Genomic DNA, 13,276 nt, shown 5'->3' on the forward strand with positions numbered 1-13,276 from the left:
ATAGCCTTACAGGATGTTGATGGAGATATTGTGTATCTTTCATATGGGCAGCGTAGTAGAACGGCAAAAGAAAGAAATTGTCCGAGCCTTGACTCTATGAGAATAGTTCTTGCAAATGACACCTGAATGCTTACATTCTTTGTACATTGAATATCAACACGATGATGATTCCCTTCCCAGCTTCTCCGACGCACAGTTTACTGTACCCTCCGAATTCCGGACTGAGCTCGGGGAGCACGGTGACCAGCAGCTGCCTAGACGAGGTCCACGCGGTGGAAAAAGGCCGCTTCGACCTCGCCAGCAGCAGCTGTGTGCACTGGAGGCGGAATTGGAGCAGAAACTGAGAGATTTGAAAGCTGCCCAAGAGGAACATGATAGGCTCCAGCAACGTGCAAAGGTAGCTCGGTTAAGCATTGTCATGTTAACCTTTTAGCTGCTTTATTTCGGTCATCTACGACAGCGTGCTGTGACATATTTTATAGTCTCTCGCCATCCTGAGAAGATTATTGTGCTCATGCACATCAGCAAGAATAACGCGCTATTTTTTCCGATACAAGTACCGTACCTTGTCGAGTCACGTGGGCATGCCCTGGTCTGTTCTTTCCTTACCTGAGAGGGTGCCAAGCTACCATGCACGGCAAGCAAGGCACATCTCTAGCTCTCCGTGTGCTTGCTTGTTGGGCTGTCGCCCATGCCTGCACTGGAAGTTAACTCCATGTCCTACATGCCATGTTAACTACATGCCATGATGTGGTCGTTGGCCTGCTAGCAATGGCGAGTTTACCAACGTCTGCCGTAAGGATATGACGAGTTGTGGACAAAGTTATTGCAGGATTATTGGGCCAACGGCCATGGTCGCTGCAGGTGCTGGAGGTTGTGCTGCCTATCCGGGAGCAACAGGTGCAGCTGCTGAAGCAGAGGCGGCAGGTGGTCTATGGGCGGCAACAACCAGCGCACGTCCATAAGCAGGACGACGTGCCAAGTGCCAACGCGGTGCGTATCACTAAGTTGCAACCGTGTGTCTCCAACGGCGGGCTCCCGTCTGGTTCAGAGTCACCGTCAGCTGCCGACGGCACCTTGGAGCTTGGTCCCAAGTCTGCGGAAACGTGCCATCGACCTGCGGCGCTGGCGCGCGCTATCCAGGTTTCAATCGATTACGTCAAGGTCATGAACCATGCAAACACATTCACGTCCGGCCAGGTTGCGGTCTTCACCTCCGTGCCTGCACATGGCAGCGTGCCGCCCCACCTCCTGCGGCACATGGTAAACACGTGGAAGCAGTGGGTGCGCGAGGCGGGTCTCGTGCTTCACGCATATGACGCTCGTCCGCACGACCCCGGACCACAGCTCAAGCTTGCGCAGCTGTACGAGCAGCAGCTGACGCCCACGTTTCGAGCAATTCGGCTTGATTATCCGTTTTTCCTGTCGGAACTTATGTACCTCAACTTCGAGACAGGGGAGCGTGGGGAACCTCCGCCGGACAGTTTTTGGGTGAGTGAGTCATCATAAGCTGGTCCATAAACCGGGCCACAGCATGGGCTGACACCTAATCCGTGGATGGGTCCTGGTTGAGAAACTTTTCAAAGTAGTTTTCTTGGGATGTACAAAGCTCTGGGTTTAAACTGGTCCACTTACGCGGTCCGGCTTGGGGCACCGCTTCTCTCGACTGCCGCCGCCGGCGGTTATGGACGCGAGCTTATGGTTCGCGCGCTGCACTGCGTGTGCCAGCGATGCCAACTACGGGGGGCCAGCGCCGCCCCAAGTACCTTCCCCTAATCCTAAATCAACTCGAATGCCCATTCCACCCACATTGCCTCGTATACCTGCATGCTCACGCGTTGCCCACGACCCGACGCAGGTACCCGTGGTGCAGGGTTTGCGGTTCAGCCCCGAGCAGATTGCTGACGCAGTAGCCGCGTTGGCGCTGTACAAGGAGCGGACCGCAAAGGCGCTGGAGGAGCGGCGCATATTGGTGGCGAAGCTGGATTCAGTCTTGGCGGCAGACCGCCGGCGGTCGCCCTGGGAAGAAGGCCCGGGTGCGAACCAGGGTCAGTCCGGCCCGCTCAAGTGCTGCGATGTCCTTTTGGAGCTGGACTACCTGACGGCGCAACTCTACCGCAATGTGATGAACCAAGGCGGCGCGCTGGAGGCGGTGAAGGTGCGTGAGAAAGGCGGGCACAGGCTGGCTGAGTGCGGGAAGACACACTGTGTATGGCTAGCGGGGCCTTTTGTACATGAGGCAAAAATCGCGGCGTTCCCATGCAGGTCAGGGCGCGGTCTGAAGGCACCTTCGCCGGAGAGGCGCGATATGGTTTCATGCCACGTTTTGTTTCGAACCGCCTGACCCGGGGTTTCTAGTTCTGGCATGACTTTACTCTCAGTTTTTATGTCACACACCCCATGCGAGTCCCCCGTGAGCAGTGTGCGCACCTGTGTGAGTGGTGGCCGGTAGTGTCTGTTTCACGTCATCAGCGCAGGGCACCATGACAGGGTCTGTTCAACCTTTAACCTGTCCACTTGCATACTATGCAGCGACTGGCACGCCTTACTTTTTCCCTTGTACTCCCCACCCCTGTTTTGCTGGCTTGACTTGCTGCAGGACTTCATGGGGAGTAACCTCTTTTCGCTGGTGCAGGTCGTCCGGGGCAGCGTGCTGTCGTACCCGTACTTCCCTGACGCAATCGCAATTCTTAACTGCCTCAGCACGATGTCGCCTTTCCCTGTCAAATAGTCATGCGACGGAAGGTGCACGTGGCGAAGGTGCACTTGACGTGTTGGCACGGAGGCGGAATGGCACACGACCATGGCAACAGCCTAGAGGCAGCGGCGAACTGATGGCGTGGATGGTACGGCCTGCTCATGCACGGCGGCAATGTAAGCAAATGGGCTTGCAATATGCCTGTGATATCATCAGCGTGGTAATTATGTCTCCCTTTGCCGCGAGCCGACGTGTGCTGTACATACCATGCATGCATGTGCAGGACACGCTTCCCTGACCTAAACGTTCAATGGACGGAGAGGATGTCCAGGCGATGACGTGTTGGGGATGCTTTGGTCAGGATAGGTGTGTGTAGGATCCTTCTTTCGAGCTGTACTGTACAAGCTGGGGTATGTGTTAGATGTGCCCTCGAATAGATGCGTATTCGTTTCGCTTCGCAATGTTGTTGTTGTTGTTACAGGGTGGTTAAGCTTCACCAGTGGCCTCCTTCCCGAGGCAATTTCCTTCTCTCCCTTGCTAGAGAGGCACCCTAAGCCATTCACCCCATCCGACTTCAGAGTGTACCCTTTGGGTTCGGCAACTCACCACCAGCATCCAACCAAATCTAGCGGATCAACGGCGCCTCAACTTAGTTCCTGGTTAGCTCGCAAGTTGATTTTATCACGAAATACACCGTCCACAAGATGGGGGGCCACCTCCCATTTCATCAGCCCTCACACACCCGAGGGGTCGGCAGGCGGATTTCAACCCGGAGACTCCGGGAGCAGTAGTCAGGCCTTAACCTCTGCCAGCCGCCTGCAATGTTGGCATATGGCGTTTGTGTAGAGGCGGGCTGAGCAGCTGCAGGACCCCTCTCGAGGATTTGCGTCGCTCCTGTGTCTGGAACACGCACTTCACGGCGGTTTGGGTAGCTACTGCGGGGATTCCTCGGTCCTCCCACCTTTCCTCGCCTGCAGCGTGTTCTCGTTTCTGCTATCCATACAACATGGCTTACGTTTGCGCTACTCCGATGCTGGACATTCACCATTGAGCTTGCATCGCCATTTCAGGAATCCTTATTAGTACCGGAGCTCTCCGCTCTGCGCGTCTATGCGGGAGCATGGAAGGCGAGTGGATGGGGACCTCTTGGTTTGCATGACTGGCATCTTTATACGGAGTGTTCGGAGGCTCAAGTGGTGGCACGGCTGGCAGCCGCGTCCTTGCACAGATCCCGTGCTTTGTAAAAACCTGTTTGGTGTGGCGCCCGTGTACAACTGTGTCGAATTTGATTGTTTAACCGTAATACTGCCAAGCTTTCGAGCATTCACGCATGCCGCGCTTCTACTCTGCTTTCTCGCTGCGGCGGCCGTCCCATGGTGGATGCTGAGGAATCGCCCTGTCCAGTGGGTTCATCCAGCTGCTATCGCAAAGCTTTCGTTGCCGTGGCGATGGTTGTTGTAAAATGACGAAAATGGCGGCTAGCGCTTTTAGCATATGGGTTGCCTCAAAGCCGTTCCGCTATGCCCCTGGCAACAGGCAGCGTGGTTTATGTGCATTGTCACACTTTGTCAGTACAAGCAAGCAGGAGTTCATGAGGGGCATGCAGGATACGCTGATGATGAGCAGTTGTCTGAGAGCGAAGGAGCAAGATGGGGTCGGGGAATGCGTAGAATGCCTTCTCCGGCGGCCGTTGGTCGATAATACCCGTCGGTCGTGGATAATTCCCTTTTTGACTAGAGGGAGATGGGAGAATGTGAAATTCATCGTGTTGGAAGATACATCATGACTTTGTAGCGCATGAACTCCGAGCGAGCGTTTTTTGCAAACAACAACCAGGCCAGGACAACGTTCGGCCTAGTTCACAAAATGCAGTTTGGGCATATATACTGCAGTTGAGGCTACATATCTCCTGGGGCGTGACCCGCCATTATAGGACGAAATGCACAGTTAACAACAAAAGTCCGACATAAGTCATGCACCTCTGTTCCCAGCTAACATAGAACACTCCGGTTGCACTACCACCTGCAATCCGTTTACCACTGTGGGTGGGTTGGGTATATCCCTGTAAGGTCGCTAAAAGGAAAGGCTCCGAAGAACTACTAGCCAGCTCATAGTCCGCAGTTCATGCAGGGTCGTGGGTGCGCGTGTAGGCACGTGCAAGGGTTGTGGAAATGCAGATGATCCGGTCAGTTTGGATACCACCTTAAGCTGGTATAGGTCGGGATGGACACACCAAAGGCGCAAGCAGAGGCTCAAGGAGGGGAACAGAGGAGCACCAGGAAGGGTATCCCCGCTTGAGCTGCCTTTGCGGGGGCCCAGAGTGCCGGAGAGACGCTTGCCCAGAGACGCTTGCCCGTGTTTTGTAAACTATCGTAAGAGGAATGGAATATCTTCCATGGGGATTCGCAAGCAGCACAATAGCTTCTTATGGAATCCCCACTTTCCCAAAAATAATCCTTAGCTTCGTCATGTTACTGGCCGGTATGGACGGTACAACATGTAACGCCAAAGCATATGTGATGACGTCGCCTGAGCATGGCGAAGGCGAAGTGCTTTCTCAGACAAGCTGATAGCGGAGTCCGAATGCGTCCAAACACCCGCCACGACAGTCGCTGGGTCGGCCATCCTCAAAGTACCACCGGTCTGCCTTGCATTGCATGTGCCCACTGGGCCAAAGGTTCCAAAAGTCCAATCCTCAACCATACGCAGTCAGTCACGAACCGAGAAGCTCCTCCGGAACTGCGTCGTTAGCCGCATATACATGCCTCGCACTATACAAAAAAATGCAAGAAGAAAAGAGGAACCTCGGGGATTTGCTCACGCAGACCCCAGGCGATAACCTAAGGCCATATATTTTTTGAAGAGGACTTCCGTCTGCGGTTTACAGTCCACACGCAGCTCCTTAGAAGCACTGCACAACAGTACGCACACGACAATCCAGTTGGTCCATCAACCGTTCTTCTCGTGCGCTTTCCCCTGCCCGACCGAGGTTACCCCACGCATCAATGAAACCCGTTCCATCTCGACCAGATCATAATGTCGTACTTAGTTCGTCAACTGGGACGCAGACCTTTCCGCTGTGTGTAGTTCCATGATCATGACCCACCCTACCAGCGCGTCTCAGCGCTCGCTGCCAGCGCGACAGCAGAGCAGAGCAGGCCGGTAGACTAGCGGCGGCAACAGCAAATGCCGTCGCAACGGTGGGTTCTTCATTCACACTCGTGCTCGAAGCCACGCGCCCAGGGCTCTTCTCCAGCCCTGCGTCTGTACCTGCGGTCTTCTCTCACGCATATCTCTAGATGCATACCGTCTTCCCGAGTCACCTGGCCGCTGGATAGAGCGAGCAAGGCCACATCCCGGCGAATCGATACCGTCATGAACAGGAACGAACTGGTAAACAGGTAAACAAGAAGTGACTCGGCCCATGTATGCATGCAGCGATACGAAAGGATTTATATCTGTACATTGGTTGCGAGTTTGACGTGGAAGGATGTGTGACGCGCACACCCCCCTGAGGTGCGCTACGTGGGAAAACAATATGCAGCCGTGCCTTCACACTCCGCCGCGCCTCACTTAGCCCCACTCAGCGACGCTTTGCTTTTCGCATGCGAGGTCACTCTGCTCGCGACGACTGAGAGAGAGGCGTGCCCATGTACGGCACGGCAGCCACGATGATCACCATGGTGACGATCACGGCGGCCATGATGACGTCATGCAAGCGAATGGAACTACGATGTTCGCATGAAGGATAATACAAACGTGCCACGAACACAGGTGCCGTACCACGAACACCGCGTACGGCAAGAAAACAGAAACCCAGCAGCCAGTGCGATCATTCTCCTCTTTTCACCCTCCTCAATCGCTCATTTTTCTCTCCTGCTCGGAGGCTGCTTTTAGCATCGCATCACGCCCGCGCCGCATGGCTGCCCATGCCCCTCTCGTAGTTTAGCCTTACGCCTCTGTGCCGCTGAGGGTCCGGGCCCATAAGACCCCCCATGGCGCTGCCGTAAGGCCCTGGAAAGCAGGCGCCAGCACCACCGCCATTGCCGTCCCCCCTCCCCAATAGGGCTCCGGCCATGTTGCCATTGAGCAGCGCTCCACCAGCCTCGTGAGGCGGCGCTACGTCGATCATCGTGTAGGAATTGATGCCTCCGAGCTGGCTCTGCTGGCCACCGATCCCATGCAGCTGCTGGATCCAGTCGTTGGAGCGGAAGGTGTCGTTGCCTGTCAGCAACGTGAGGCCATTCCCCATCAGATCGTCCGTCTTGAGCATGTCCAGGCTGAACATAGAGCCGGCTTGCTGGCCGTGACCCCCGTCGCCCAAATGGTTCCCGGTAGGCGCGTGGGGACCTGCAGGGAGTGAGCGGGATGTGCTTGTCGCGTAGAGGGCCAGAGCAGCCGGAGATGTTGTAAGTACGCTGGACTCTGCAGGCATTCCTACGGCTTGCTATCTATCCCTCGACTTGCTAAATATATTTGTACTTGGTCAGCTCAATCCTTCCTACCTCAGTTGTTTACTCTCACTTCCCGCATGCAAGCCTAAAGTAAAAGTGTCCATAACCACCTACCATTTAGATCTTGCGCTGCAAGCTGGCCGCCGCCGCCGGCCCCATTCGGCGGCATATGATGGAACCTTGGGAACGCGTCCGCGATGTTCATCATCATGGCGTCCGCCGCAAACGGTGAGCGCGTCGCTCCGCTGCTCGTGGCGCTTCCCGACCCGCCGGCAGCAGGCGGGTGATGAATCGTCGCGGCGCCCATTACCCCCACCGCCTGTTGACCACCCACGAGGCCGCTGCTGGTGCCGCTGCCCGCTCCGTTGACGGCCGGTGGCACGTTACCGCCGCCAAGATCATGCATGGCCGGTGCCGCCAGCGCAGAACGTAAATGGCCCATGGCTGGTGGCTGCATCATCTTCATGAGGGGGGCCCCAGGAGGCGGCCGCGGATGATCCAGCAGTTGGCGTTGCGAATGCCGCGGCGTGTACGGCGTGGAATTATCAACACGGTGGCCACCACCCGGCGCCTGCACGGGAAGTTGGGCCGTGCCCCCTAGTTGCGCACCAGTCAGGCCGACGCATGCGCCAGCTTCGGGGTGGCCGTATGTGACACCTCGCTGACCGTACATATCTCCCGCATAACCGGCACCACCGCCGCCGCCGGCTACCGTCAAGCCACCGAGTACCGGCGACGGAGGCCTACCGGGGATACCGTACGTTGCTGCCGGCATCACTCCCGCCAAGTTTGGCCCCAGCGGCATCAGTGGCACGCCTGCCGCGCCCCCGTTAGAGGGCCCGGCGCCAGCGGCGGCTGCCACGGCAGGGCCAGGTCCAGGGGGGGTAGCCGGGGGCACAGCCTCCTCGTTCTCGCTAAAGATGGCCCAGTTGGGGTGGTTGGTCATGTACCAGTTCTGGACGGCAGAGTTCTTCAGTCGCGGAATCGCGCTGAAGTCCGCCGGGCTGAGCTGCTGCAGCTGGATAATCTGGGTTGGAACATCCGGACCTTGGCCTGCCTTGACAACGCCTGATGCAGGTCATGTGCGGAAGGAGGGATGGGGCTTGGGCGGGTGGTGGTCAAGAAAGCCCGGAAGGTTAACACCAGGCATCCGGAGGTTCCCATGGTGATGCGAACGAAACCTTGGAGCGACGGGAGTTATCCAGTGGTATCCAGTGTACAACTTAACGCCCGTCGGTCATCAAGCTAATGCCGAACCTGGCTACGCGCAAAGAGTTGTGGGTCGGTGGCGGTGTGCGCTTGCATCTCCACCTGGGGCTCAGTTACAGCTCTACGCCTCCAAAACTGCATCCTATAGTCCCCTAGAACACAACACCCTCGTCAGTAAGAAATCTTTGATAACAAAAACGCCTTGGTCCTTGGCTGTGGCGCGCTACATATCGTGTGGGATGAGAGGTGTTCGTACCTATGGGGTTATCCAGGTCGACAGCTCCGTTCTTGCACTGGTACAGCAGCCCCAGGCTTGATGGCACGTACCACCAAACTCGTTGGCGCGGGTCAGGCGATACAGCGCTCATAGCGTGCTGGCACAATTCATCCCACTTCTCCGGGGAAAGTTTGAGCATCAGGCGCAACTGCGGGGGCCGATGGCCGAAAGCGACGGAGTAAATTATCCCCTCGAACCCCATACAGTGCGGTTAGCGGTACGTGGTGGAATACGTTAGCGAGGCAGCTCTAGGTGAGAGCCCTCACAACAACAGTCATCCACCTCGACGCAATGCAATGCAAGGCAAGGCAAGTGCAGCTGGCTCCCACCCGCCAGGAGAGTGTCAACTGACAAGGCAAGGCAACGCTGGTAATGCCAGGCACATCGCCTGCGCCTTTTAAGGAGCGCCTGAAGGCTGACCTGAGCCGGCGTAAAACATAGCCTACGTGAGCGGCGTGGCAGACGAAGATCCGTAATACACATACTGAAGACCCCGTCCAGATTGTTCCCTCCTCGCTCTCCCTTTGGCCCTTTCTGGCGCTTTCCCTTTAGCCCTTCTGGTACTACTCCTGCGGGAAAGGAGTCGTCAATCCCAACACACAACTACCCAGGGAGAAATCCACGCTATCGGAGCCCATACTACCACAGCCACAGAATCGCATCAACGTAGAGAGGTTTCATGGCGTTGTCAACGCGATCCTGCAGCTCCGCCTTCCACCTCACCCTGTTCTTCAGCTCGTTGTTGTTCTCGCTCAAGTCCACCAGCTTCCGGAACTGGCCGACCTTCTCCACCTTGACGAGATCCTCAGGCAGCTTGAAGTCGAAGCCTGCATGCAGTTCGGGAAACCGCAACGTGGCCCAGCTGAACGGGAAGCCGCTTTCCAATCAGGGAGGCGGGCTCTCCAGCTAACAGTTGACTCCTCGCAGTGTGTGCGACTGCAATGCTACAGGGGCGGCAACGGACAGCCTGATCAGCCACTACACCCATGCCCAGACCTTGTGACCTAGCAGCCGACGTCCCCTGCTGGCGCCGCGCTCTCTCAGCTGTCCGACTTTCCCCCCCAACTGTTCACCTTCCTCCTGGAAGGCCATCCGCAGATCATTGAGCTTTTCCACCGTGGCCTTGCCGATATGCACAAGCTTTGAAATGCCGTCCATGACGGAGGGAATGTCCGACTTGATGGCACCCTTGACGCGCTTAGTGGCCACCTGGAAGATGCGGATGGGGCAGCCATCAGCAAGCAACGCGGACTGGCCAGCTCGTCAAGCAGCCAATGTCCGACGTTCTCCAACCCTCCCACAGTAACACATGCGCAATTGCAGGTAGGACGCACCACGAAGCTCTCCGACACGACGTAAGTAACGTGGGGCACCGGCTCCCCGTCCTCCTTCACAGCCCACACCAGCAATCGGAAGGTGGGCGCCTTGCCGCTCAGCAGCGCCTCGCTACTGGTGGTCAGGGCCAGGTCCGACAGCTTGGCGGTGCCGTGCTGATGGAGAAGCCCAGCAAGGGGAGGGAGTTGCAGCATTGGCAAGGCAGCCGCGTAGAAAGGAAGTCAAGCCAAGCTGAAAAACATCCAAACATATGCAAATTTTGAGCCAAACAATAGCGGGCAGGTGGCTAGCAGAGGTTAAAGCCTGACTTCTGCTCCCGGAGTGGTCGGGTTCCAATCCGCCTGCCGACACCCCGGGTGTGTGAGAGGTGATGAAATGGGAGCTGGCCCCCGATCTTATGGACGGTGCAGGACGTGATAAAATCAACATGTGAGCTGACCAGGAACCTAATTGAGGCGCCGTTGATACGCTAGATTTGGCTGGATGCTGGTGGTGAGTTGCCGAAACCAGAGAATACGCTTTGAAGACGGATGGGGTGAAAGGATTAGGGTGCCCCTCTAGCAGGGGAGAGCAGGGAAGGAGGCCACTGGTGAAGCTTAACCACCCTGTAACAGCAACAACAATAACAGCAACTTACGACACGGCAGTTCAAAGAGCGAGAGCGAAGCCACGAAAACCATTCGGCGAGTGGTTTTGGTTGTTGTGTACGCGTCAGGAAGGCGAGGGTTTTACACCAAACTATGCTGCGCCTCACCTCCAGCGGCAGGAACACCTCCAGGTCGGTGTCAGACATGCCGTCACGCTTGAGCAGTGCCTTCGTGTGGTAGTTGATGACGCAGCTCTTTATGTCGCTGATCGACGGTAACGCTTTGTCCGAGCAGAGCTCCTTGTACTTTTCGCCATTGAGAATGCGGAGCTTCGATCGGTAGATAGGTGGGTGGGTGGGTGGGTGGGTGAGCAACTGAGGGGTTCCCAGGAGGGGTGAAAGTCCACTTCCCACTACGCATTCGAAAAAATATTGCATTGGCTAAGGGCCACCAACCTAACAAGGGCAAATATACATGCCCTGCAATCACGCAGCATTCGCAAATGCGCGCACATGTCCGTGTCCGTGTCCGGCCAAAACCCACCTCGAGCTTCATCCCGGCAGGTAGCCCGTCGGTGTGACATGCGCCAGTATCGTCCACCAGCTCAACTCGCAGCTGTGCGCCGCACTTCGCCTTGAGGTAGTCGTCGATCAAATACTTGGATTTTACATTCCGGGTGCAGAGGCGACTGGGGTTGTACTGGCACAGGACACAGGTCTGGTCACCGCAACCCGTCGACCTGAGTGGGTCAGTGGAGCATTGGAAAAGGAGGCGAGGCGTCGTCGAACATAAGGCGACACATGCGTTGCTGGACCGCATTTCATTTAGGTTTTCTGGCCGCATAGCACTCGAAGCCCTTGTAGGGGGTTCCTCAGAGCTGCGTGTTCGCACTGGCGCCAGCCATTCGCCCCTGGTGGTGCGTACGAACATGTTGATCCGCGACAAAGCTGCTGGGGCTGTGCGACCGGAAGCTCCGTGCCACCGACCCCCTTTCGTGGCTGGTATGGGACGTGCAACGCAGGGAAGACTCTGACATTGCTCACTCAGCACCAACGCGACGATCTATGCGGGTTTCAAGGAGTGGATTTGCCAGCCCCTTTGCCGAACTGCTTGATTCCCAGTGGCCATCCGTGACGCCTGGTACACTTACTGGCAGTCGTGCCGTATAACGAGCCGCAACGAGCGCTGTGGGGCAGCTGCGGCCTCTTGCTGATGCATAGATGCTATCACTTCGTCTATCAAATTCCTCATATTGTCGGGCGTGCAGGTATGACGAATTTGTTCAGGCATAGTGGAATTACTTAATCGTCGAAGTAGCATACTCCCGAACTGGCGCAGTTTGGTGTCCAAATATACCTGCATAAAGATATAGACAGGCTTAGGATGCAGATAAGGTGACCGAAAAGGAGTGGCGCACGATTGAGCTCACGTCCAGGATAGCTCGATATGGCCGCAGTTCAGCAGGAAGTGGAACATGGACGTCCATCCTGCTTATAGACGACTTCTTTCAGGAAACTCAAACACAGCCTCAAGTGAGGCCTTGCAATTCTATCGAGCGAAGAAAAACGTACGCTGTACTAGGAAGATGGGTAAGAGTTTGGCTGGATGGACCGGCCAACTCAGAACTATGCGACGTCCGTTTCCATAATGTTATACGCAGCTTCAGACATTAACTTCAAGTTGCGACTCTTGTGGCTGCAGGCAAATTGGTCTTCTTTCGATTAGGTAGAGCAGTTCGTTGAACCTGCACGGCAGCCCGGTTTTCGGGCCCCGGACTAAGGACCGGGAACCGATCCACACTTGTATGTCAGAGTGATCAGTCCGGGCATATAAAACTTAAATGCATCGCATTCCGTGCAGCGTGTTTCGCATGTTAGGTAATGAAGCGAACTAGGGTAACGACCATAACGGGCATAGATCTTTCACAATTTAGCTATTGCGAAGCAGGGCCATGAGGCGAGGTAAATAGAGCTTATCGTGTCATATGTGACGGAGAATAAGAGGCAGAAATTTCTCGCATAAAGTGTTTGTGAAATGTATCATACAACGCCCTGGACGGTATTCCACTTGCATGCGTGCTTGGTGTCCGTCCAGCGTACGTAAGGACTAAGGAAATGTCCTATGTTTTTCGAAGGAAATGCCTGTGTCCTCCTCCGTCGCTGTTCCAGAGCAAGCCGCGAACGTTTGTACCACAGTACAAAATCACGGAGAAATGGTCACGAACTTTAGGATACATGACATGCAATCTCTGGACCAGGCACATCCAGATGAAATCAATAATAGAAATATAAATTATTTAGTACGTAAGGCTCGTTCTTATTATCCAGCGGCGGCATCACTTTCAAAGGTTGCGACCGCCGGACAGCGAACTCCAGGTTCATGGCATGTCCTCAGGCTCGATGCTCTAGTCCTGAACTAAGCTATCACCCTTAGCACGCATACGGTGGGACTTGAGGATTGCATGACTTGCGCGTTGTACTAACACCAGACCGTGTGACCGTGAGTCTTGTCCTATGGAGAAGAGCATTGCTTATCTCGCGATTGCCTTCGTGCATTATCCTGCGACGAAGCTACAACGGGCCTATCTTCAGGGTAAACAGCTACTCAACTGCGCAGGGGGAAAGAAACTGTAACCCTTATCTGAGTAGAATGCAAAAGTTTGCCAAAGTGTACATTTACATTGATATCATATCCGTGAGTTCGAGTCGCTCGTTGC

At 55.7% G+C, this 13,276-nt stretch overlaps 2 protein-coding genes across 2 annotated transcripts; one reads left to right on the forward strand and one right to left on the reverse strand.

Annotated features, from left to right (window-relative positions):
• Positions 1–196: 196 nt before the first annotated feature.
• Positions 197–2,731, forward strand: VOLCADRAFT_86255 (uncharacterized protein; the record flags this gene model as incomplete). Its single annotated transcript, XM_002945818.1, has 4 exons — positions 197–397; positions 865–1,491; positions 1,859–2,158; positions 2,600–2,731. Coding segments are annotated over 4 exons (1,260 nt in total), but the record flags the coding sequence as incomplete, so codon positions are not given.
• A 3,871-nt stretch (positions 2,732–6,602) lies between these two features.
• VOLCADRAFT_86256 (uncharacterized protein) lies at positions 6,603–11,850 on the reverse strand (the record flags this gene model as incomplete). The annotated part of the gene is made up of 9 exons (XM_002946168.1): positions 6,603–7,048; positions 7,267–8,220; positions 8,618–8,786; positions 9,362–9,465; positions 9,712–9,847; positions 9,973–10,128; positions 10,728–10,889; positions 11,104–11,299; positions 11,711–11,850. 9 exons carry the CDS (start codon positions 11,848–11,850, stop codon positions 6,603–6,605), a joined length of 2,463 nt encoding a protein of 820 aa, XP_002946214.1.
• Between the last annotated feature and the right edge of the window lie 1,426 nt (positions 11,851–13,276).

Source organism: Volvox carteri (genome assembly GCF_000143455.1).
Source record: "Volvox carteri f. nagariensis unplaced genomic scaffold VOLCAscaffold_1, whole genome shotgun sequence".
NCBI classification, from domain to species: domain Eukaryota; kingdom Viridiplantae; phylum Chlorophyta; class Chlorophyceae; order Chlamydomonadales; family Volvocaceae; genus Volvox; species Volvox carteri.